We start from the raw sequence: 23,483 nt of genomic DNA, 5'->3' as shown, positions 1-23,483 counted from the left end.
GGAAAGTACTCTAGATCAGGTTGTATAGAAGGTATACACAACTTAGATTTTCACCAGCAAAACTGTCGCAAGGAGAGTTACCGTGCAGAAAACTTCCTCTGCATTCCTAACGGATAAGAAACTGTATCCGTGTAATTTAATGCTTGCTTCTTTAAAAAGGGGGAAATCCTCAAGTATAGCTTTTATCAGGTTTACACTTGACATGGTCAGATTCGATGAGAAACGCCTGCACCAGGACTTCCTTTCAAAAATGACGCGCAAGGAAATCTAATCTGGTCACAGAGGGGCAAACAGGTTGTCAATGGCCCATTCCCACAGGTGCTCCAAGAATAAAAATAGCCAAGGGTTCCTTTGTAATATGAAAAATGTAGCTGTTCTCTTACAAATAATCACAATCCTTTCTCTCCGTATCTCAAGATACTGCACACACACACGGTTCAAGCAGAGGAAAACACGCTATTTTGAAAAAGTTTCCTGTTTATCTTTAGGGTTATATTTAAAAGGTCAATAAACTTGGGAGGTACACCGTTAAAGTGAAATGATCTTTTTTATGGTGTGTGCTCTAGCCGACTGAGCTGCAATCAAAGCCTGTCTTCTAGAGGCTCAGGCACGCTGTCAGACAGATGTTGTTCCTGCTGCTCTAGTTGCCATGCTCTGAATGCCTATAAACATATCAGGGGGATGACAAATTTGCAACTGCAGCTAGGCCGTGACATATCAACATGCAAATTTATACCACCAGTCAGAGCTGAAGCCTGATAAGAAGTGTAAACCTGCACTGGCAAACCATTTCACCCCAGGCTCTGAGTGATTCATATGAACTTCAGTTTGTATATAAAGCTCTGAAGGTTTACTCTGAGGGCCCCAGCAGAAATGTGCACATTTCGTGGAGCACTCATCCAGAGCAGGTCAGGTTCGTGAAATCTAGATCCCGTTGCTCTTGACCGGGTCAGGAATCCAAACTCTATAGGATACTCAGATGACACTCCTTTTGTGAGCAAGAATCTCAGCTATTTGCTCTTTTTTTTTGTCGCCTTTGTCCTTGTTCTGACCTTTCTTTGCCTCGAGAGCTGTGACTTTCTGCTTTACAGACTTCCCTTGGGTCATCCAGTGTATGCATCTTCACTCTTCAAGGAAGCAAACAGGACAAATGGGTCATCTGACATCACTCAGGCTTTGGAAAAAGCGTGTTAGTAGAAGGAAAATCAAAAAAGTATAAGCAAAGCATAAGGTTGTATCCACATTACTGTCAGACCATCTAACTGATATGTAAACTGAACAATCAAAGTTTATTTCATCATTATGTGCCATTTAAGAACGGGTCTTGTCTTAAGACCCAATATAGCCCTAGTTTGTGCTTGTCAAAAAGCATTAAAGCACTGGTTGCAATTCAGAAAGAAAAGCAGAATATACAGTTGTGTTTGTAGAGTTAACATGGTAACAAAGTTCCTCATACAAAACTACAAGCAGCCATTTAGCAGGATTAAAGATATTATGCAAAGTCAACTTAGTTCCAGGTAGACTGCAAAAAGTCAGCCAATCGGATTAGAGACAGTGATTATTAAATGGTTTGCAAATAATAATAATTAATAATTCATCACATTTATATAGCGCTTTTCTGGACACTCAAAGCGCTTCACATAGAAGGGGGGAATCTCCTCAACCACCACCAATGTGCAGCATCCACCTGGATGATGCGACGGCAGCCATTTTGCGCCAGAACGCCCACCACACACCAGCTTACTGGTGGAGAGGAGACAGAGTGATGAAGCCAATTGGTATATATATATGGGGATGATTAGGAGGCCATGAAGGACAGAGGCCACTGGGCAAATTTGGCCAGGATGCCGCGAAAGACATCCTGGGATTTTTTGTGACCACAGAGAGTCAGGACCTCGGTTTAACGTCTCATCCGAAGGACGGTGCTCAATTTACAGTATAGTGTCCCCGTCACTACACTGGGGCGTTATGACCCACACAGACCACAGGGTGAGCGCCCCCTGCTGGCCTCACTAACACCTCTTCCAGCAGCAACCTGGTTTTCTCAGAAGGTCTCCCATCCAGGTACTAACCAGGCTCAGCCCTGCTTAGCTTCAGTGGGCAACCAGTCTTGGGCTACAGGGTGATATGGCTGCTGGCCAGTGGTTGGTCCATTGGTATGTCATCAGAGACTGACACTATGCCCTAAGCATGCCAAAGGACTGGTTAAAAGGTCTGGTACATTTTGACTGCCTCAAATGTAGTACAGAGACATAGTGACTGTTTGGCTGATGAAAGCCTGGTTGTTGGCATGTTCAGAAGCAAACAACCACATGTCCCCTTGTTAACCCCTGGCTTGCTGCCCCATTAGGTCAAATGGAGAGACAACACCTGCATCAAACTCTAAAAACAGACATGCTTTTACAAAAACACCACTACAAAGAGCTTGGAAATGCTGACTTGCAATCAAGCTACAAAGAGATCAAAAGTGCTGACTCTCAATAATAAAAAGTGACAAATAATGAAAGGTTTAATGAAGCCTGTTTCAAGCTTCAAAAAGAAAGCACTATTATTCCCTGATTATCATTCACTATGCATCATTATTCCCTGATAATCTTCCCTTCTAGTGGGCTGTTAAATCAATGAATGACTTATTTAGAGCAGTTTTGTGAATTGGATCAACGGATTAATTGCAAAGAATGCAAAGAATGACTCGTTCATGAATAAGTCATCGCTATTTCGCTCATGAACGCCAGGTAGGGCAGATTCCAACAATTTCAGGCAACAGCAACAAATGTCAGTCCATTTCTCACACAATGCTATTGACTTTAATATAGTGAACAAGCCATATCAGTACTTTTTATTAGTAGTATTTATGCTGCTTTTTGCTTTTTTTTTTGGTCCTCTTTCACTTTGGTCCTCTTTATATTAAAAAGACTGTCAAGGATTGTTTTTAAATTCCCTAGGATGAGTAAATTATGACACATTTTTTTGGGGTGAACTATCCCTTTAAAATTTCGCAAAAGTGCCATGAGTCACCTTTCCTTAAGGGTTCGTGAGTAAACAAAGGCACGCTCTCCACAGGCATCAACAAAGATAGTCATGCACACAACAGTGTGTACTCCCAGAGTTACATACAAATAAAGCTACTACAAACTAAACCACAAGATACAACGGGCAACTATTATACAACTGGCAATGCTATGCAACACGCCGACACACGGAAAGTACCTTCAATAAATGCCAAAAGCGGGAGCCTGAAGGAGTGTCTGATAAGTGACACACTTTTGCCTTGCTCTTACCATGTAAGGCTGAAATAATAAGGGATTAAGACATATGGAAGAAAGAAGTGATGGGTAAATATATTCAGAGAGAAGCCAGAGGATTACCTAGTCAATGGTATTCTGAATGAAAATAATTATCGTGGGAGCCACATGCTCCTCCGTGAACTCTAGGACTCGTTAATTAAGTACGCTCTTATCACACATGACGGCTAGCCCATTGCCCATTTTCAAATCAGGCTCCTTCGCATGTTTTTACATCAGTGACCTCTGAGGCGTTAATCCATTTTGAATGACTAAAATAGGTGAAATCAAGAGAACAATGTGACGCATTTATGGAGTTTTAACAAATCCGAGTTGTGTCGAGTGTTTAGTGTGAAAGTAATGTTCCAAGATCAAAACTAACTCAACTCCGTGACCACAGAAAATTATTTTGACTTTTCACAAAAATCAAGATGTGACATTTTAATTCAGGATTATAAAAAAAAAAAAAAAAAAAAAAAAACACCACAGACCAAAAACTGACTAAAAACAGACTAAAAAAAACCCCATTGACTTCAGGATGATGGAACTTAAAAAGTGCTAAAATCCCAATTTGTTCCTGGGTTTTGGGCTACAAATATATGTTATACCTGCAGCACTCTATAAGACCAATAACATGCATTAAGAAAATAAATATGGCTGTGGCGAGCAGGACGAGGCAGAGGGCCGTGAGTGAACGGTCTCGTATCTCTCACGGAAGAGCGGAAGCATAAAAGAAGGAGCGACGACAGTGAAGGACGAGAGAGGACCAGGCCTGGACTATTTATGTTATGTTTTGTTTATATGTGGCGGCAGTTGCCCGCGAGGAGCTGCCGCCTTTACTTTTGTATTGTTGTTTGTTTATTTTATGATTATAAGTTTGTTGGAATGTTCGCCGGTTCCCGCCCCTTTCTTCCCGTAACACCTAACCTTGTTACAATGACTAATTTTGATTTTATGTCGGCTTTAATGCACATTCATGACATTACTGTTAAATATTCATCACATGCATGTTATTCCAAAAACATAATTGTTTGTCTTCATAATCTTTCATCAAAATGCAATAATTCAACTAACAGGTGGTTGGATTTGTGAAGAGCGCTCATGCCTCATAGCATAATATTCAGGTGAACTCCAGCAAGATTCTTGGAAGATGCTGGGAAGACACACGTCTACTGTTCTGTCAATACGAAGTTACGAACTGAAAAGGTTGGCATTCCTTCCACCCGTACAAAAGAGTAGCAGAGAGAAAAAAAAACCTTCAAAGCTGCAAGCAGCCACTGTTCAAAGTTACATCAGTGTGACTGTTTGAGATGAAGAGAGTGAGGAGTCAGTGCTAGTCAAGGATTACACTGAAGTCTAAAGCTACGTGCCTTTCTAAAGCCAACTGCCCACACAGTCGCACATGCCTTTATGCGTTCATCTCCAAATGAAAGACGTCGCCACACAATGGATCTCAATCGCTGTTGTCACCGCTTGCACAAACAAAGCGTTTTCCATTTCACCACCAGGTTTCTGCCAATAAAGGGAAGCGTTTATATTTTGGCAAAGTAGCAGCAACATCACCACATGTCAATCAACGGGATTTTTCATTGCAGCAATGAAATTTTCAAAGATATGTCGTAAGATCTAAATAAGACTTGGAAGCGGCCTGCAGGGAATGTATTTGTTTTCAAACATGAGATGCACTGTATACTGTTGTTAGGGACACAGTGTTTGATAAGATTATGTGTGATTAAGCATGGTGATGAATGGCTGTTATTGTTTAGAGATTACTCAAATTACTCAAAGAAACATCTGCAGTACGTATAGAGTGCACAAACTAGATAAACGCTTAGTCAGATTTTCATCTGGCCCTAAAATACCACCCTTCGCCAGTTAAAAATAAACACAGCCAAAGTTAAACTGTTTGAGAAGGGAGCGAGGGAATGCAAGGGGCTCTCAGAGTCTGACGTTGATCAAGAGAGATGAATAGAAGTCAGTCGTTTTTCATCTGTAAGAATTCACAATAGTGATAGGCTTCATTTGTCAAGTGACAATCGGTTAAAAACTCCACTTTAAACATGATACTCTTACAACTTAATACATGCACGGGAGGTCACGAAGACTAGCTGGATATAAACATCTTTTACAGCTGTGGCTGTCTGCCGGAGGAAGAAAAACAATCAGGAACTGCATTTTTACGTTTTCGGAAGAAAATCGGAGTGCTGCTTGCCTGAACAAAAATCACTGCCAGGGGTTTTTATGCAGTTGCTAAGGTGTTCTTAGTGGTTTATGTCAATTGCTATGTGGTTGCTAGGGTATTCTGGGTGGTCTCTGTGATATTCTGTTTCTAGATATGGCTTGGGTCCCTCCTTCATCGTAAGGCTAAGAAGTTTATTTTGCCCATTTTACTATCCATCGGATAAAAATCCAACTGTATTATTGTGATTGCTTAGAAAAGTAAAAGCACATGTAAACGTTTGCATGTAACGTTGCAAAAAGCAGAATTTTGGTGTGCATGTAAACCTAATTCACTAAGGACGAGTTGCATACCAAAGCTTAATATGACCAGCAGTACGAGTCGTGCTTGTCTTTTTTATTAGCAAGTGTCAGGTATCTAAACTATTCTTGCATTATCTTGGATGTATAAATACTGCCCATTTACAACCATTTTAAAAACCAAGAACCTCCCCGTTAGATTCCAGTATGGCATGAACATTCAATGTTCCTTTTTCAAGCTGTTCTGTTACCTAATACTATGGTTTTCATCAGTCACCATCCTCTGAATGCTGTTTCTAACATTATGGCAGACACATTGGAGCTTTCTTGACCCCTCATTTGGTGAAGGAAATTCTTCCTTCCATGGGATCAAAGCCAATGTATCAGAAGTCAGAGGGCAGATCAATTATCTGAGCACTTTCCACTGTCCAGCTTGTTACGATCAGATGTTCAGACAAATCGGGCTCTTTTCAGGGGCCAGAGGGGAGGGAGGGTGATCAAATAGCTCTCTATTTTTCTTCCTCTGCCAAGTCTATTGCACATTGACAAATGTCATCCTGTAAAAAAAAGAAATCCAGCGCTGGTCCGCTGAAAGCCCAGCAGCTGTGTTGGCCCGGGAACTCCTGAGGCACGTTGCCGCCAGATTCCCACTTGACAACAGGGGAAAACAAGCAGGTGTGCAGCTGAGGAAGACAAGTATATTCGGAAAGGGAGATTATGGGGGAAACCACACACGCCTCGACCAAACGCCTTGACCATGATTACATGGCAGAAGACTGGAAAAGAAAAAAACACGTCCTTGAGTAGCCAAGTCAGTCGACTCCAGAGGAGAAAGGAGTGCTTATGCTAGCTCTTTGTGTGATAAGAAATGGGATGGAGGCAGAGCCATTAAAACTGTGTGAGATAAGAGAGAGCTCATTCAGACGTGCCGACCCACCTGATTAAGAGGCTAATTCACAAGATGTCAGTCAAACCTGGAAGGAGAATGTTTTACCACATGCTAAAAATGAGACAAAGTCCTTGAACAATAGAAGCCTTTTCTTCTATAGCTATTCCTTATAAAAATCCTTTTACAAAAAAATACTGCATTGACAATTTTGTGGTTAGAGGGCAATATTAACATTACTCTGAATTCATAAATGATTTCAAGTTTAATAAAAGTTAAATAAAATATAGTGCAGAAAAAGGGCCTGTAAAAACAACTGGAATCATTCTACCTCACACTCAAATAAATAATGAGACCTTAACAAGTAAACAAAAAAACAATACAGATTTTACTGAGGGAAATAAGGTCTTACCAGTTTCTCTCTGTTGACCATCTGTCTCAACCATTTAAAGTCGAGAGGTTTGAAAGCAGAGAAGACAAAGAGGGAATCTTTTTCATAACGTTCAGGCTTCTGGATGGCCCCCTCGGGATAGGTTATCCTCATGGTGGTCTTAGTACCTACATCTCTGGTGTAACCATTCACTGGGGCCTCGTTGAGTCTAAAAAGTGCAAATCAGCTGCATTTGTGTCTACAATCCTTTTGTTTTTTCTGTTTATTGATTTGGACATTAAAAAAGCAGAACATGGTGACTGTGGGCACTCACCTGACTACAACATCGTATTCGTCGATGCGGGATCCTAAAGACTTGTTGCTAAGGATACCGCCATTACCTACTATTACACACCTTTTACAACTCAAACTGCAAAGAGAACATATGAGAAAACAGGTGCCATTATTCCAAAACCTGCATACATCTTTAGTTTACAACCATATTCAGCTATTAAAACTGACACAAGCCTAACCTGATATTGCCTATAACTGTAGTTTAAAAAAGGTCAGGTAAAAAGATGATACACTATATACATGCGTTATGCAAACCATGACAATCAGAGTCAATCAGAACATTTTATGCATAATACACATTAAAATATACACAAAGAATTTTTAAGAAATTAATTATTTTATTCAGCAAGGATGTATTAAACTGATAAAAAATGTCTAAACATGAATACTTTTACATTGTTAAAAAAAGATTTCCAATTCAATTAAATGCCTCCTGAAAAAAAAAAAAAAGTATCACTGTTTCCACAAATATATTAAGAAGCACAACTGTTTTCAACACTGACAATAATAATAAATGTTTCTTGGGCATCAAATCTTCATATTAGAATCATTTCTGAAGGATTATGTGACACTGAATAATACTGGATTAATGATGCTGAAAATTCAGCTTTACCATCACAGGAAAAAATGACATTTCTAAATATATTAAAATTGAAAACAGTTATTTTAAAATGAAATAATAATTTCGTATTATTAATGTTTTATTGAAATAAATGCGGCCTTGGTGAGCATAAGCCTTATTTCAAAAACCTAAAAAAAACAAGAAAACATTCAGACCTCAAACTTTGGAATGGTAGTATTATAAATAAAAATCTACAACGTATCAATGAACATAACTCAGAAGAGATGGCTTTGATGGCAAGACACCTATTCAGGACATGGTCCTTTAGGAAAATTAATTTATAGTGAGTGATGCATTTAAAAAAAAGTCTTACCTATCCAAATTTGGACCCAGTCCATAATTCTTTGTGGAAGATAATATGACATCTATGATTCTTTCTATAGAGAGAGAGAGAGAGAGAGAGAGAGATAACAAGATAGAACAAAAAGATGAAACAAAAACATCTATAAATGGTTATGGCTCTAATCTGACTCGAATGATTTTCTCAGTCATCTACACTCCTGGTGGTCTGATGGAGAAGCATGATTGTATTATTTGCTCGGAGGCTTCTGGAAGTTGTATTAGCAACTGAAAATAGGTTACTGACACCTTGGAAAAACCAGTCTGTAAAAGTGGAATGCCATTTGCAAACAAGTAAAATTCCTGTGCCAAAGACTTCAATTTAATGCTCTCCAATGCCTTTAGTATGTCACCTCGTGATGTAAATTTACAGAGCTGTTTGGTCATAGCGATCATTCCTCCGATACCCTCGAAGGCATTCGTGGAAGCCACAGATTATGCCGTCTGATATCAGCGAAGACACCGGATTTCCTAGTAAGGTTGCATTAGTGTGATCCATTGAGGTAACTAAAGCATCCGTATGCATACTATAAAAGGCCAAAGATGAGAATGAAACGGATTGAAAAAGTGCTAATTCAAGGAGTACGGACTTGCCCATTTTCCCAATATACCTTTTTGACCTTAACTATATTCCAATGAACAAGAATCTAAAAGGCATAACATGGAGGGAAACACTTTGGGAGGTCTGCTAGGCACTTTGCAGTATGTGTGAGGCGCCAAATCTACATCTGTACATAATTCTTCCTTTTTTACCTCGTCCGGTGGTTTGAAAGCATCTACCCTAATGACTACCATTACTGTTTCTGACAACAAAGAGCTCACATGTGAGATTATCTTTTTTATTGCCATAGACGCTATGTTATTGAGAGGCAAACATAATAGGATGCACCAATGTAGTCCTGTGGTTTGGTTTGAAGTGAATGGATGTGATTACAACAATATAGCATGTAAAAACCGTCTGTAAATTGATTCATCCTCCAGAACTGCAACAGTCGGTGTAGTGTGAAAGCTAACGTAAGAGCTGGAAATCTGCATTGACCCTAAACTGTGACCTGAATGATTAAAAAGCAGCAGGGAGTAGCCGTCATTGTTTGGACAAAGTGCTGACGGCTCTCATCAAGCATCACCACGCACTGCAAAAACAGCGTCGGGACCACACTGGAATACAAAACGAATATATATATATATATTCGTTTCGTATTCCAGTGTGGTCCCGACGCTGTTTTTGCATATATATATGGCTGAAATGTTTATGACGTTTATCTGAAAACAATTCAAATTTCAAACCTATTGCTCTTCCCATTTCTTTGTGAAACCCTGATATCTGTATATATCAGGGTTTCACAAAGAAATGGGAAGAGCAATAGGTTTGAATTGTTTTCAGATAAACGTTATGAACATTTCAGCCAAGTATCACTCTTGGCAGTTTAAACAAACGAGCCCCTCATCCTCAACTTGCAAAATACTTGCAAATGCAAATACTTTGAGAACATGAGGGGCTAATATCGCAAAAAAAAAAGAAAAAACATCTGGAGCATGACTTCTGAGAGCACGAGTCACATAATGACATTTCTTTCATGTAATGTTTGTCAAGAAGCTTTTTTTTTTGTTTAAAAAACGATCAAACACGCTCATAAACTATTTAAACAATTCATCGTGAGTTTTAGAGGAACTTCACCAAAGTAGCTAAGAGTGACACTTCATCCCGAGTCACTGGAGACATTTAAGAGGCTACTTAATACTGTAAGGCACTTAAAAGGCCAAACTTACAGTCAAAACAGCCCTAATGGTTTATTCTCCTTTGAGGTATTCGGTTCTCCCGTCTTTAAAGGATGTTGGGATTACCTTACGGTCGACAAAACCATCTGCAATGCTTTGACTGAATGTTTTCCACTGAGGGCGACGTAATCAAGAGCAGAAATCACAAAGTCGTAGGTGGCCGCAGGGATCGCGTATATCAGAATTGGTAGTGCAGAAATAAGACATCTATTTTTATGCCTTTCTGGCCCACGACTCGAGAACCTTTGTCAAGCTCTATTCAAGAACCACACGTATCACCTATCCAAATGAATAAAGTTAAAAGTGAAGTCACGCTAGGCTCACGATCCATGCAGCAAACAGAAACCAGGTGTAATGTAAACATGGGACCTGCTCTTTTGAAAGTCTTTATGTGTGTGGACACGGCAGCCCTTAACCGAACACAAAGGTTACATTCAAGGTACCCTTATGTGCCCGTTGCCCTCAAGTGCTGGAACATTTGACAATGTGCTGAAATCTAAGATGTAATCGTCTTTTCAGATGGAGGGGGAAAAAAACTGAGCAGACAACGGAGGATTACATTAACAACCAATTGGTTTCAAGAAACCGTTATCTTATCTGCAGGTCTTTCTCAGAATGTCTCATTCTCTTTGATACATTCACAAAGCTCAGTAGAATGAAGTTCTTGTTCTCTGTTGAATGGAATAAAACCTCCGCATCACTGAAGTACATAAATGTCTGCCATACTGTGCATTACATCAGGCCACGTACACACAACAGAGGGTTTCTCTCAGACGCTCCTGCAATATCAGGGTCATTCCTGTCCTGAACCGGCGATGGTTGATCATAGTAAGAGTTTGGCATCCTACTGCTATAAAGAAACATGATCGCTAACAGTTTAAAACATTTGGAGTTTATGACAGGAGTAATTTTTGTGACCAGAGACGTATTATTGTCCAGTAATATTCCAGATAGGATTCTGATTTAATTTCATTATTTTATTTAGTGGCGTGCAGTGTGGGCGGAGCTAAATAATCACGAGCGCGCAAAGCTTTTGCGTTGAGTGCGTCTGGAAGCTGTGACATCCCAAAACAAACCATGGGTAACAATCAGATTCAGCCATACATTTTTGATCCCAAATCAGATCCCGAGGCTGAAATTGAAGACGAGCAGCAGCAGCAAAGACTACAGCAGGACGTCTCTATGTGGTGTGTACTGGAACTGTAACTTATATTTGCTTAGCGGTTTTTGTAAATGACTAATTTTCACTTTATGTCGTCGTATTTTTATTTATTTTTTCCTTAAAAGGTGTACATGTGGGAAGTCGGAGGTGTAGTTTGATGCCGACAGAGGCGGGAGTTTTTTAAAGTAGAAATGATTTGAAATTGAGCGCAGTGTTTTTAGAACACCATGTCATACGCGAGTTATAACTTACATTTGTGTGCGTTTACTCGTGGTTTATGAGGACATGATTTGGTTTTACAATAAACAAACAGACACCTACAGTGGCCAGCTAAACAAATGTATTTAAAGACATTCCTATGCATTCCGCCGATGATTTCCTGTTGATGCGCGTTGATGTGCGCGGTCTCGCTCTCCTCTGGTCGACGTGTGCGCGGGCGCGCTTTTCCGAGAGAAATGCTCATATAAGGAGTTCCACTCTCGTCTACGTCATTAGATCCACAATCGGAAAAAAAAAACCCAGCCGAAACTTGTACCAACCCGGAAGTAAGATTTTCGCCACAGAAATTATCCGTTATTCGTCCAAAATATATTTTTTTAAACTTTGGCCATGTTTAGCATGAGAATCCATCTCTTTAACACTGTAAACAACTCTGAATACATGAAACACCATTGTACCCCCCCCCCCCCCCCCCTTTAAAGTGACAGAAGCCTAATATTCCTGCTGCTGTCTGTCTCAATGTTAATAAAAAAAATAAAAATAAAATACAAAAGATTCACTTTTGTAGCTTTAACAAAGATGAATTATATTTAATTTATAAAGTGAAGACTATGCAGTGTTATTTTACATTTGTGAATTGTAAAATTAACCAGCTGTAAATTTACAATTGGTGAAATTGTTTTCATATCACAATATATATCACTGAAAAACAACATATCGCAATGTCAGTTTTTTCAATATCGTGCAGCCCTAGTCTGTGGCAACGAAACAAGACTGCATCTTACGAGAGAGGAAGACAAAAAACTCCAGAAGGTCCAACAGGACAAAATGTGGAAGTTGCATGCGGAAACAGGACACAATATTAAAAACAAATTGTGGAAAAAGAATTTAGCGGGAGCGAGACTAAGAATCCATCCGGTGCAGACCTCTAAAGAAGTGCTTCATACCGATTCAAATCATCAACTTGTCGTTTTAAACGGTTCATTAAAAGAACCGGTTTTTGGAAACAAGACAGCATTTGGAGAACATTGTTGTTAAAGGGCAAAGACAACCTTAACAAATCTATTTTAAAAAAGATACATACCTTGTGTTTTAAATCCAAATGGAGGTAAATAGTTGGTAACTTTTGCAAGCCGCTTAAAGTTTCGGTCCAGAAACATGGAAGCTGGCTTACTAAACCTGCAAAAGCATAAGAAACAAAATATAATGAATGCACATTCTATGGACAACTAACATTCAGATGTAGACAAAATGTAAATTCAGCAAATCTAATAGAAGACTGCTAGAAGATTTTGCACAGTACCAAAAACATCTCCATCAATTCCATATCAAAAGGGCTAATAAAATATAGCCAAACCACACATTCCCTTCCTGGACATCAGGAGCTTGGGGAGTCAAAAGGGCCTTTTGTGTGTGAGAGGTCTCACTTCATCTCTGCGTTGACCTGTGATTAAAGTTTAAAACAGTGTGGCTGAACCAGCACCAATCAATCACGAACCCAGGCCTCCGTTCACCCCTTCTCAAGAGGAGTCAGGGATACCCTACCCGGAGGCCATTTCCCAGCACACTCCCCTCTTAAAGCTTGATGTGCAAATGCAACGATGGATGCCTGTGCTTCTGACCCACAGATCCTCGCTGTCATTTCTTATCTACTACGCCTGCTACCAACGGGCATTTCGACAACATTTAAAGCAATACAAATGGGAAATCTCCAGGAAGTGGAACACTGAGCTGCTCAAAGTTGCCGGTAAGCAGTGTGAACTTTCAGAAGCCATCGAACTACATTTTTCAATACCAGATCCCTTTCAGAGGTCATTTTATAAGAACCAAGCAAGTTTAAGACAGCAGAAGCATCCTCCACAAACAAGTCGTGAACTCTGTTCTGCTTCCGTAAGTGTGGCCACGCGATGGATGTCTGTTTTTACGACCCTCCCAGCTCAACAGGCTCATTATTCATTTACAAACATGAGGATATTGGATCATTTTTCAGGGGTCTTTTATAATTAAGTTCGAATATTGCAGTAGATTGGTCAGGGGGAAGACTAACAAGGAAAGCTTGGCGAGAGGTACAGATGGTTTGAAAAAAGTGGGTTCCCTTAAGAAAACTTAGACTAATCATGGGTCAGTAAAGAGAACACACGGGACATTTAAAAATACAGCTCCTGCTTTTAGGAAGAAAAAGCAGCAGAACTCCTTTCCCAAAATCCTTTCCAAAGTACAGAGTGGCAAGACCATCAAAATTCACATTAAAGAGAGCCATTTAACAAGCCTTTTTGGTAACAGAGGACTCTGGTCGCTTTTAAACCATCTAAATCTACAACAATGTCTGAAATGTCGGGAAAAAGAGGACAAAGATGATGTCAATTGAAGAAAAAGTCAGAGCAATGGCAGGAAATGAGATGAGGAAATGAATGGGCTCACTATTAGCAACTGTTAAACAGACTCTGATAAAAGTGTGTCTATTTCATGTACTAATCGCTTAAGGCTAGAGGATGTCCGACAACGTCAAGAAAAAAGGAAAAAACGGTCGCATCGGATACTCTTCTGATATCACCTGATAAAAGGAGACAAAGCAAAGTCTTGCCAAAACAAACTGTGATTAATTAACTTGTGGCTTGTGGGGTGCGGACTAACTCACATTATAAATAACTGGGTGAGAGAGCTTTAGGTCTAAAGACAGACAGGGGTCTGCTTGTCATAAAGGGGTCCTGAACAGGAGGCCTGTGCACATTGTGCTCATTTCCTCATGGCTATCTCTCACTGGGGGCTGTATTTTTATAACCGCCCGCTCAAGTTCAACCAAGACATTTGATTTAAGAGTCCAATACAAACAATTTGGGGAAAGGAGTAGAGGTGTTGAAAATAAAGTTGATTCCATGGGTGAGCCAACGACTGGACTAACAGAGGCTTCAGGTGGTTTCCTACACATGCAGGGATCCCCTATTAAAATTAAACCGCTAAAGGGAGAGACAAGCAATTGCCCAAATGACCACATACATGCAATTGGGCTTCAACCCTAATAGGACCATCCCTACTTTATCCAACCACTGATTAGTGAGGCTGATAAGTTTTTCTAGATTTTAAAAATACATTTTTTGAATTTCACCATGAGTATAGCATTTTAAAAAATGATTTCATTTTAAAAGAATGTAAAAATCACTTAAAATCAATAAAAATATGTAGTTTTGAGCATTTTAAAATCCAGACTAGGGCTGGGCGATATGGAGCAAAAAAAATATCTCGATATATTTTGCTATATCTCGATATTCGATATATATCTCGATATCTTTAAAATGGATGTGAATACAACTCAAAATATAGGCCTACAATCAATAGAAAATTAATTTTCCATAACAGAATGTAACCAAATGAGAAAATTCAAGGCAGAACTATGCACTATGGAAGTTCGATTAATGGATCAAATTCAGAGTCATTGTTATTTGATGCTTAAGAAACTTAAAACCTGGCTGTGGTACAGTGTCAGTGATTAGTTGTGAAATCTTGCATAAATTGAATCTTATTTAATCCTCCATATGAAAGTTTATGTGCTCGAATTATTTCTATTTATTAAACACAGGGCCTGAATTTCGTCATTATTATTAATCACGTGATTCATATACAGAAACTGAATAAAGTAATCAAATGGAAAATAACACTGGGTAGTATTTTAGTCCTGAATAAATTAAATACATATGCTATTAATCCTGATTCCTTTAACTTAAAGCTATCTTTTCTTGTATTGACAACAAAATGAATGACAGACACATATGGCTGCCGTCACTTTAAGAGCTAGTGCACGGACCCTGCGTTCATAATACTGGCATGCGTTTTATGCTTATTAAAGACAAAACCGACTATGTTTAGAGTATACTCACGAAGACCGAAATTGACCATTTTGCGTGTTAAAGCAATATAATCCGCGAAAAATAACTTTTGTTACTGGCCAGCTGTTCTTGAGGCAACACGCGAGGGGAGGGGGAACAAAAGCAAGGAGGCGGGGGCGAGCACAGCACAGAGAAGGCAAACAAGCAAAGTGGCGAAATCAGGATTAAATATAAACAATATATCGATATATACGATATGTCAAAATCCATATCGTGTTTAAAAAATATCTCGATATATTTTAAATATGGAAACGCTTTACAATAAGGTTACATTTGTTTACATTAGTTAATGCATTAGGTATCATGGACATGCACGCAATTTTCACAGCATTTATTAAATCTAATGCCACTACATATTCTGTCTACATATAACTTTGTATTTTTTCAAACTTTTTATAATATTAATGAGCATGAATTAATAAGGAACAACAGTTTATTTATCATTCATAAGTATTGTTGTACATTGTCGGTTCGTGAAACCAATAATCTATTTTATACATTCAAACAGTACATCAAATGTTTCGACTTTAGTTCACCGTGATTCTGGCAACATCTAAACTGAATCAATGTATCCTAAACATCATTATAAATAATTTATCATGCAATAAAAAAGCTCAAATATTTGTGTTGTAATGATGTGGCAGCAGTGCCCTTTGACCCCGAAAGATAAACAGAGACCCTGAGAACCTTGATCCATCACATGTTAATTAGAGACACATTGTAGACACCGTTAACACATATGCCGTTAATTGGGGGACCTGTTAAAAAGTTTTAGGCACCAATTCAGTCATTGCTCTGCTTTATGGGTCTCTTGATGCTTGTACTGCCTCTAGACAAATAACAACAAAACAAAACTGCATCTTCTGCAACGTGAACTTGTCATTCTTGTCAAGTTTTCTTTACACTCTCTCTCTCCTTTGAAAGGTTATTTCCTTAAATTAATATTTTTGTTTAGTCAGTTTTTGTTTAAATCAATCCAGGGCAACCATCTGACTAAATATTGCTGTTGCTATTGTGTGATAGTTACTGTTTTTTGATAGCTGCTAAAATCCCTTCCAAAATAATCTTGCTTGATTGGTGGAAAAGCTATTTCTAAACAATCTTATGGCGATGAGAGAAATATCCATGAACAAACCAAACCGTGATGCTTAATGTTTATCATCGTTGGGCATGCTGTAGTGGAAAAATGACTTCTGCTAACAATAGCCAGCAGGAGAATTATCCTAAAGATGAGGGAACAATGGAATATGGATGCCAGCAAATATGGAAAGCTCCATCAAAGGGCCATGGCGTCACCGAGGGTCGCTGAGTGTTTTGTGACATCATTGAGAGTCGAGGAGCGCTCTGAGGATTTAGTCAAATGGAAGAAGTTGACTCATTCGGTTCTCCACAGTGGCTGCTTTACAGAGCATTTTCCTCTCAGCCGCAAAGACAGAATCCCTGTCCACTTCCAAAAGAGTTACAACGGGCGCATTGTGGAGCTGGCGAGCATGCGGAAGTGGTTGTTTGTTGTGGTAGGTCACAAATTAACAAGGACTTAAAGGATCAGAGGAACAGCTTTCTGTTCAATCTGAGATATTATGAGACTGGCCTCAGGGGCTTCGTAGCTGAGAAGTGACATAGTGTCTCTCGAAACCAGGGAGAGTTGAATACACAAGGAACTTGGCAAATCGGGACTAAAGAAGTAAATCTTTAACAAAGCGGTCTTCCATTCACAGATTTTGTACTTAATTCTGAAGACGACAGAGGGCTCAATATGGCAAAGCCTTCCAGATCAAAAGCAGGTTTAAAAAAAGCTGAACATAAATTAAAAAGAAAAAAAAAGATGAACAAAATCACAGCATTCAGCCAAAGCTTATTTGTGTTCTTCCAACCAAACATCCATCCCATCTGCCATCTTCAATTATCCTCCTTTTGAAATATGAAATACCTTTTCTCAAAACACAACCACATCTAGCAGTGCGCAAATTCAAGTGAAACTGCAGTAGACCTCAATTCATATATCAGCAATCAACAATACGAATGTTTTTCTGTCAGTCACCACTTTGATGAACAAATCATTTTATATTTATAAATTTGTCTTGGAGAATTATTTTTTCCAATCCCCCATATAATTCCAACAATATCACCCATTTCAGACAGCTAACTTTAACTATGCTGCACCAAATAATTTTTACTGAAACACCAACACCGAAATTATTACATATTTAATGTAATAACAACAGTCAAATAAAAACTGAGTTGTACAAACATTTAAACTGCATGCAAGGCAGTTTTTTAATAATCAATTTTAGTTTCTACTCAAATTTGTAGAAACATTTAAAAGCTGGCTGTAATATATATTTTGGCAGATTAATTCAAACATACATTAAAGTGCCCCTATTATGCTATTTTAAAGCTTCCTAATTTTCTTTTGCACCCTAGGTAAAAAAACTTTAATTTTCTCATAATAATATCCTCAGCTACAAGTGTGTCTAGTCAAACTACTAGAGTGTTTTGTACAGGGTCAAAGTAGATGTTTGCGGGCAGTCAATGAAGACCAAAGGCTGGCATTATGCAAATTTGTTACAGTACATTGTTACAAAGGTATGTAACAGGAAATGAGACTGAAATTGCTTACAACTCAACACTTCTTTATTTTAGGAGACAACAACTTTAATGAAACTTTACCATGAAAGGTAATATTTGAAAAAGCATAATAGGGGCTCTTTAAATAATTATGATTAAGACATCACTAACAGGATAAGTAAAAATATAATGAATATGTTGTACAGATCATATTTACCTGTTATAGCTTATACATGATGTGTGCACGAAAAAGACATCGGAAAAGCACTAATTTCAGCCGAAACGTAAACTGTTTTTAGTGGCCTAAATATCAGTGCTAATTTAAGACAGCAGATTGTGCAACAACATGTACAATAAGTTACAAAAAAAGCAATGGGTCATTCTTATTGTCTTATCGTTTAAAAACCCTGAGTATTATGTTAATAAAAAAATCGGTTCATACTTTGGATAGATAGCAGTCATTTTGGCAGCTGCATAGCCAGGTTTGCAGGATCCTTCACTGAGGTTTCCATACTTGTACACCAACTCCGGAGGCCTGTAGACAGTTAGAGAGGAGAAGAAAGAGGAGGCATTCATTTTGGGTTGTAAATGTTAAACCTGACAGGAATATCAGACAGCATAACTATGCTACAGGGTAATGGTGAATCTGAGGTATATTGTTTTTATCTCGCCTGACACATGATGGATGACATCTAGATCAGGATGTGATGGATTACTTTATGAAACTCCGTTTATCGCTGATGTGTTAAATAAATGAAAGAGTCAAACAATAGGAATGCAACACATTTTGCTGGCTGCACAAACAGTGAGCGTGTTTATTTCATACTTTTGTTCGGAAAGAATGTTCCAAGCTCAAAACAGCTAACGCTCTAAAGACAGCATTTGTGGTATGATGTGTTACCACAGAAAACAATTTTGACTTGCCCCTCAGTTTTATTTAAAAGGCAAAAACTGGTTACACGCTCAGTAAACTAAACAGGGCCAGCGTTCCGGGTTGTTTAAAAGCTGAAATGTAAAGTACTTACACTAATTATTCCATAAAGCTAGTTTATTTTTCAAACTATAAAGTTGTCTACTTTTCTAAATGAATAAACATCTGGTTATGCGTGACAGAATTGTGCACAATGCAAACAATGATTTACAGACAGCAATGCCATATAACACATGTCTTGTTAAAATCTGTAATGTTTGGAATCTTGTGGTTATACTTTTAGAAACTGTGTATTTTAATGTTTATTGCTTACAGCATTTTATTGAATTTAATTTTTATTTAAATGTTTTCATTTTAATCAGGGTAGTTATACGGGAGTCAAACATATTTGGTATGACACAAAAAAAGTTAAAAACTTGAACAGAACCTGGAACAATCAGGCCTCTTTTTAAAAGACTTACAGTATTCTATTATTTTTAGATATATTTACAACAACATTGAAATTATGGGGTCGGTAAGATTAAAAAAAGAAAGAAAAAATAAATTATACTTTTAAATCTGACTTTTTACATTGTTACAAAAAATACTATGTCAAATAAATGCTGTTCTTTCGAACTCCTCAAAAAAATAATGTAACATAAATTAATGATGCTGACAATTCAGTTACCACCATCACAGGAATAAATTACATTTTAAACTATATTAACATATAAAACTGTTATTTTTGGATTTTGACCAAAAAATACAGCCTATGTGAGCATAAGATAATTCTTTCAAAAATATTTTAAAATAAAAATATCTTACAGACCCCAAACTTTTGGACATACATTATATATCAAGTGGTTGTAACAATAATAAAATATTGAGAAATCCTCTAAATGGATGGGGGCAGCATGCACGCTCCTACCACCTAAATTGAGTGGCATCATTAATAACCTGCAGCTCACAATGAAAGCAGTTCAAATAAACAGGTGAAGAGGACACAGGTCAGGTCTGAGAGGCCAATGGGTTTGTGTGTGTGTGTGTGTGTGTGAGAAATCGGGTCTATCAGAGACTGGAGGTGGTTGAGAATGAACACATGCTGGCTGGACCACCTTGTTAAATGGCATCTAAAGCATCAACTGTGTTAATCTCAATACTGGATTAAAAATCACTATTAAATAACTACGTCCATTTTTCTGAAGTGTCAGTAACGCAATAAAAAAACAAAACCATGTTTTACATGAATCCGAATTTACATTGTTGATAAAATGCCGAAACCCCAGGTTTCAACATCAAATCACATTGTCCGACACTAAGTGCCTTTTAAACAGTTAAAATAAAAGCCACAAGACACTTATTTGCTGAAGCCTTCATTTTGATGAAGTGGTTGGCCCATTGGGACAGTGTCATATTTTGTTGTCGTGACAGCTCTGAGTCTTTGAGGAACAGAGCGGATGGTGGATTGAGGCCAGCTGAATGATGAAGTGCACCACACAGACAGTTTTTGCTCACAGCGTCAATGAAATCTAAACCTGTCGAAGGCTTTGCTTATTGTACGTGCGCATGGTGTGGACAGACATGCCTTCTCTGATGCTCAACACTGAGAAATTAGGGCGAGGTGAGAGTCTGAGAGTATGGGTGCTTCAAAGATGAAATGTAAACATATACCTACCACACACAGACCTATCATACATCACAACACGTCACACGAGGCCGCTGGAATAGATTGCTCAAAGACACTGATGGCACTGAATGGGGGCAAAAGCCTTTATTGCTTTTAAGACTATTAGTACCCTAGATTTTTTATTCATTTATATTTCTCTATATAATATGTATTGCTACAACCACTTGATATATTAAACACTACTATTCAAAAGTGTGGGGATAATTTCATAAGCAATGTATTTTGGAGCAATAACATTTGTATTTTTAAAAATGAATTTCTTACACTTCAGGACGACTGAACTGAACAAGTGAAAGTAGAAAGGCTAATGTGGTGAAAAAGAAACAGCATCGAATCCCTATAATACACATTCTTTATGTAATCTAAAAATCATGATAGTAAAAAATAAAATATAAATTATTTAGATAAACTAAAAGGCTGTTTGCTCTTGATCGATGTATTAACACATTTAGATTATTTTATGTACATTTTCTCTATTGGTGAAATCTATAAGGAAGGGATTGTGTCATACAGAATACTTACAGCTTTGAGTCCAGATTCAGCAAGAACCCTTGCTTATCAAACACTGTGAAGAGAAAGATGAAAATGAACATTAACTCAGAACATCATGAGCCAAACACAAAAAGAAATGTAAATCCTCACTTGTTATGCCATCATCATGTCAAAATGCATCACTGGTGCATTTTTGTACCACTAAACATGTAAATAAAAATGAACATTCAAATAGTTAGGTCATCATCTAAAGGATTTTAGTGTGCACGGAAGCAGCAGCAATATAAGATTAGACCAGCCAAAACATTCCACATTTCAACTGGGAAATTGTTAAAAAGCAGCTCTCCACCTATGAGGGCTTCATTAGACCATAGGTGTCAATGATGCTAAGCCTTCAAAAAAGAAGAGAGAAAAAAACAGAAGTGTGAGCAGGGGGAAATGAAAAAGCAGTAAACCAAAACTGCTGTGCATACTTAAGTATGCCTACTTCATTCCTTCTGGTCAATACAAACAGTAACATGTTCAACTTTAAGCATGCTTAATGCGATAGCTAGAGCAGTGCCGCTAGAAACAAAACAAAAAAACATTTAACAAAAGACCAAATATTTACCAAGCAGACTGAAATAATGGGCTCAGTAAAAGGACTGATGAACAGGTAAATGTGGAACAAAACATTAATTCAGCTGCTACATTCTCACTAGCAACACTTGTAGCATTCACAGCGTGAATAAGGCATCAGCGAGGACAGCATTGCTAATCATTTGGCACTAAGGCATGGAAAGGAGAGTTTGAGAACGCCACTGATGCTCTCCAGACAGATGCTGCAGAATGGAGAGGAGGAACGGGTTAGAAGGTGACCACTGCTGAAAAGGAATTATTCACAGTTGGCAATTCAGAGACAGACCCTCCAAAGGGTGTTTTAACTGTGGAACGACAGCAAGCAAACTCTTAAATACCCGCCGGGGTCAGACATGAACCCTTTCAGATGGAGGCCCACATTTTGGATTACAATTTCACAGGGATGTAAAGTGGGTTGCAGAAAAAAATAACACCAAAAACTGACAATCTGAGTGTCTCTGGTATAGGTTTAGGCTGGTTTAGCAGTGTAACACTGGCAGCCTGCAAATCACTGTGATTTATAATGCAAGTCTTTGCAAAATTAAGAGTGAAAACCCATTCATTTTATAACTAACACATTCTGCTATAGTCATATAGAAGGCTAAGATGTGGTTTTCATTCATAGTGTATTGTATGTTGGTGGCATGTGCTGTTCTGTGTGTATCCCAATAAACAAGATACTGAAGTTGGTTATATTCTTTTATAGATTTAACTTGGTTTCATGTGTAATGCAAAAGAACTTTTAAAATAAAAAAGGAAATATCCCTATTAATCATTTACCTAAAATATTGTCGTTTTTCTACAATGCTTTCTAAAATGTCATGCAATCACAATTCCCACTTAAAAATAATACAATGAAAATAATCAGTGATGTCATATTTCAAAAAATATATAATGGTGATTTTTTATATATATTTTATAAGTTTCTCTAGGAGACTTAATCAGCACTTCGATGTTTACACTTAACACCCATCTCATTAAAGTTCAAGTTCAACTCTGTTATGGAAAAAAAGACTTTGCACAAAGCACAATACTGACTGTAAATAAATGAGATTCACTTTTTGGTGGTTACGGCCCTGGTGCTCGGAGAAACATGATTTCTTAAAAGTGTAACAGTAACTTTTTCAAATGAGATGGGGGGGATTTCCTGATAATGACCCATGTACACTATCTTAAGACTCTTTCACACCAAGTATGACATACAACATTTTGGATAGAAAGATTATTATGCAGCTGGGATGAACTTTCTCTGACAATGTTTTTAATGTCTGTTGATTATTTTTTTTGTTTCGCCTGGGGATAAAAACACACGACTGATTGCATATTAAGTACACTACCAATTAAAAGTTTGGGGTCAATAAGGCATTTGAAATGTTTTTTTGAAGAAGTCGTCAGTCACCAAGGCTGTATTTATTTGATCAAAAATACAGTATCAACACTAATATTGTAAAATGTTGTCCAGTTTTCTATTGGATTTTATTTTAAAATGTCATTTATTCCTGTGATGTCAAGGCTGAATTTGAGATTCAAATTTCAGCATTATTAATCCAAGTTCAGAAATTATTTTATAATACATTTCAAAAACTGCTGTGCTGCTTAATACACCTTTTCAGGATTCTTTGATGAAACATTTATTTGACAAATATTTGTTTTTTGTAACAATGTAAAAAAAAACTTTCCCGTCACTTTTGATTAATTTAATGCATCATTGCATAACAAAAGTAAAAAAGTATATTATTACTGATCTCAAACTTTTGAACAGTGTATATCAAATTGTAAAACACGCAAATACTCTAGTTTTTGAGCCTGACACTATTAGGGCCCTATTTTA

General features: G+C 37.8%; 1 protein-coding gene across 5 annotated transcripts in view; it reads right to left on the bottom strand.

Moving 5' to 3' along the window:
• Nucleotides 1-23,483, bottom strand: part of st3gal3b (ST3 beta-galactoside alpha-2,3-sialyltransferase 3b) — a 60,127-nt gene that overhangs the window by 15,384 nt on the left and 21,260 nt on the right. For all 5 annotated transcript variants that reach the window (XM_056260789.1, XM_056260790.1, XM_056260791.1 and 2 more), the window contains 6 exons: nucleotides 21,065-21,107; nucleotides 18,388-18,480; nucleotides 12,578-12,672; nucleotides 8,308-8,371; nucleotides 7,353-7,448; nucleotides 7,061-7,247 (listed from right to left, as the gene is read on the bottom strand). In XM_056260789.1, coding sequence (XP_056116764.1) covers nucleotides 7,061-7,247; nucleotides 7,353-7,448; nucleotides 8,308-8,371; nucleotides 12,578-12,672; nucleotides 18,388-18,480; nucleotides 21,065-21,107 — 578 coding nt within the window. The remainder of the gene's footprint in view (nucleotides 1-7,060; nucleotides 7,248-7,352; nucleotides 7,449-8,307; nucleotides 8,372-12,577; nucleotides 12,673-18,387; nucleotides 18,481-21,064; nucleotides 21,108-23,483) is intronic.

Source organism: Rhinichthys klamathensis, unplaced genomic scaffold (assembly GCF_029890125.1).
Source record: "Rhinichthys klamathensis goyatoka isolate OS25496 unplaced genomic scaffold, OSU_Roscu_1.1 h1tg000178l_1, whole genome shotgun sequence".
Classification (NCBI taxonomy): Eukaryota; Metazoa; Chordata; class Actinopteri; order Cypriniformes; family Leuciscidae; genus Rhinichthys; species Rhinichthys klamathensis.
Note: the sequence above shows the minus strand (reverse complement) of the source record. Positions and strands in the feature narration are given on the sequence as shown.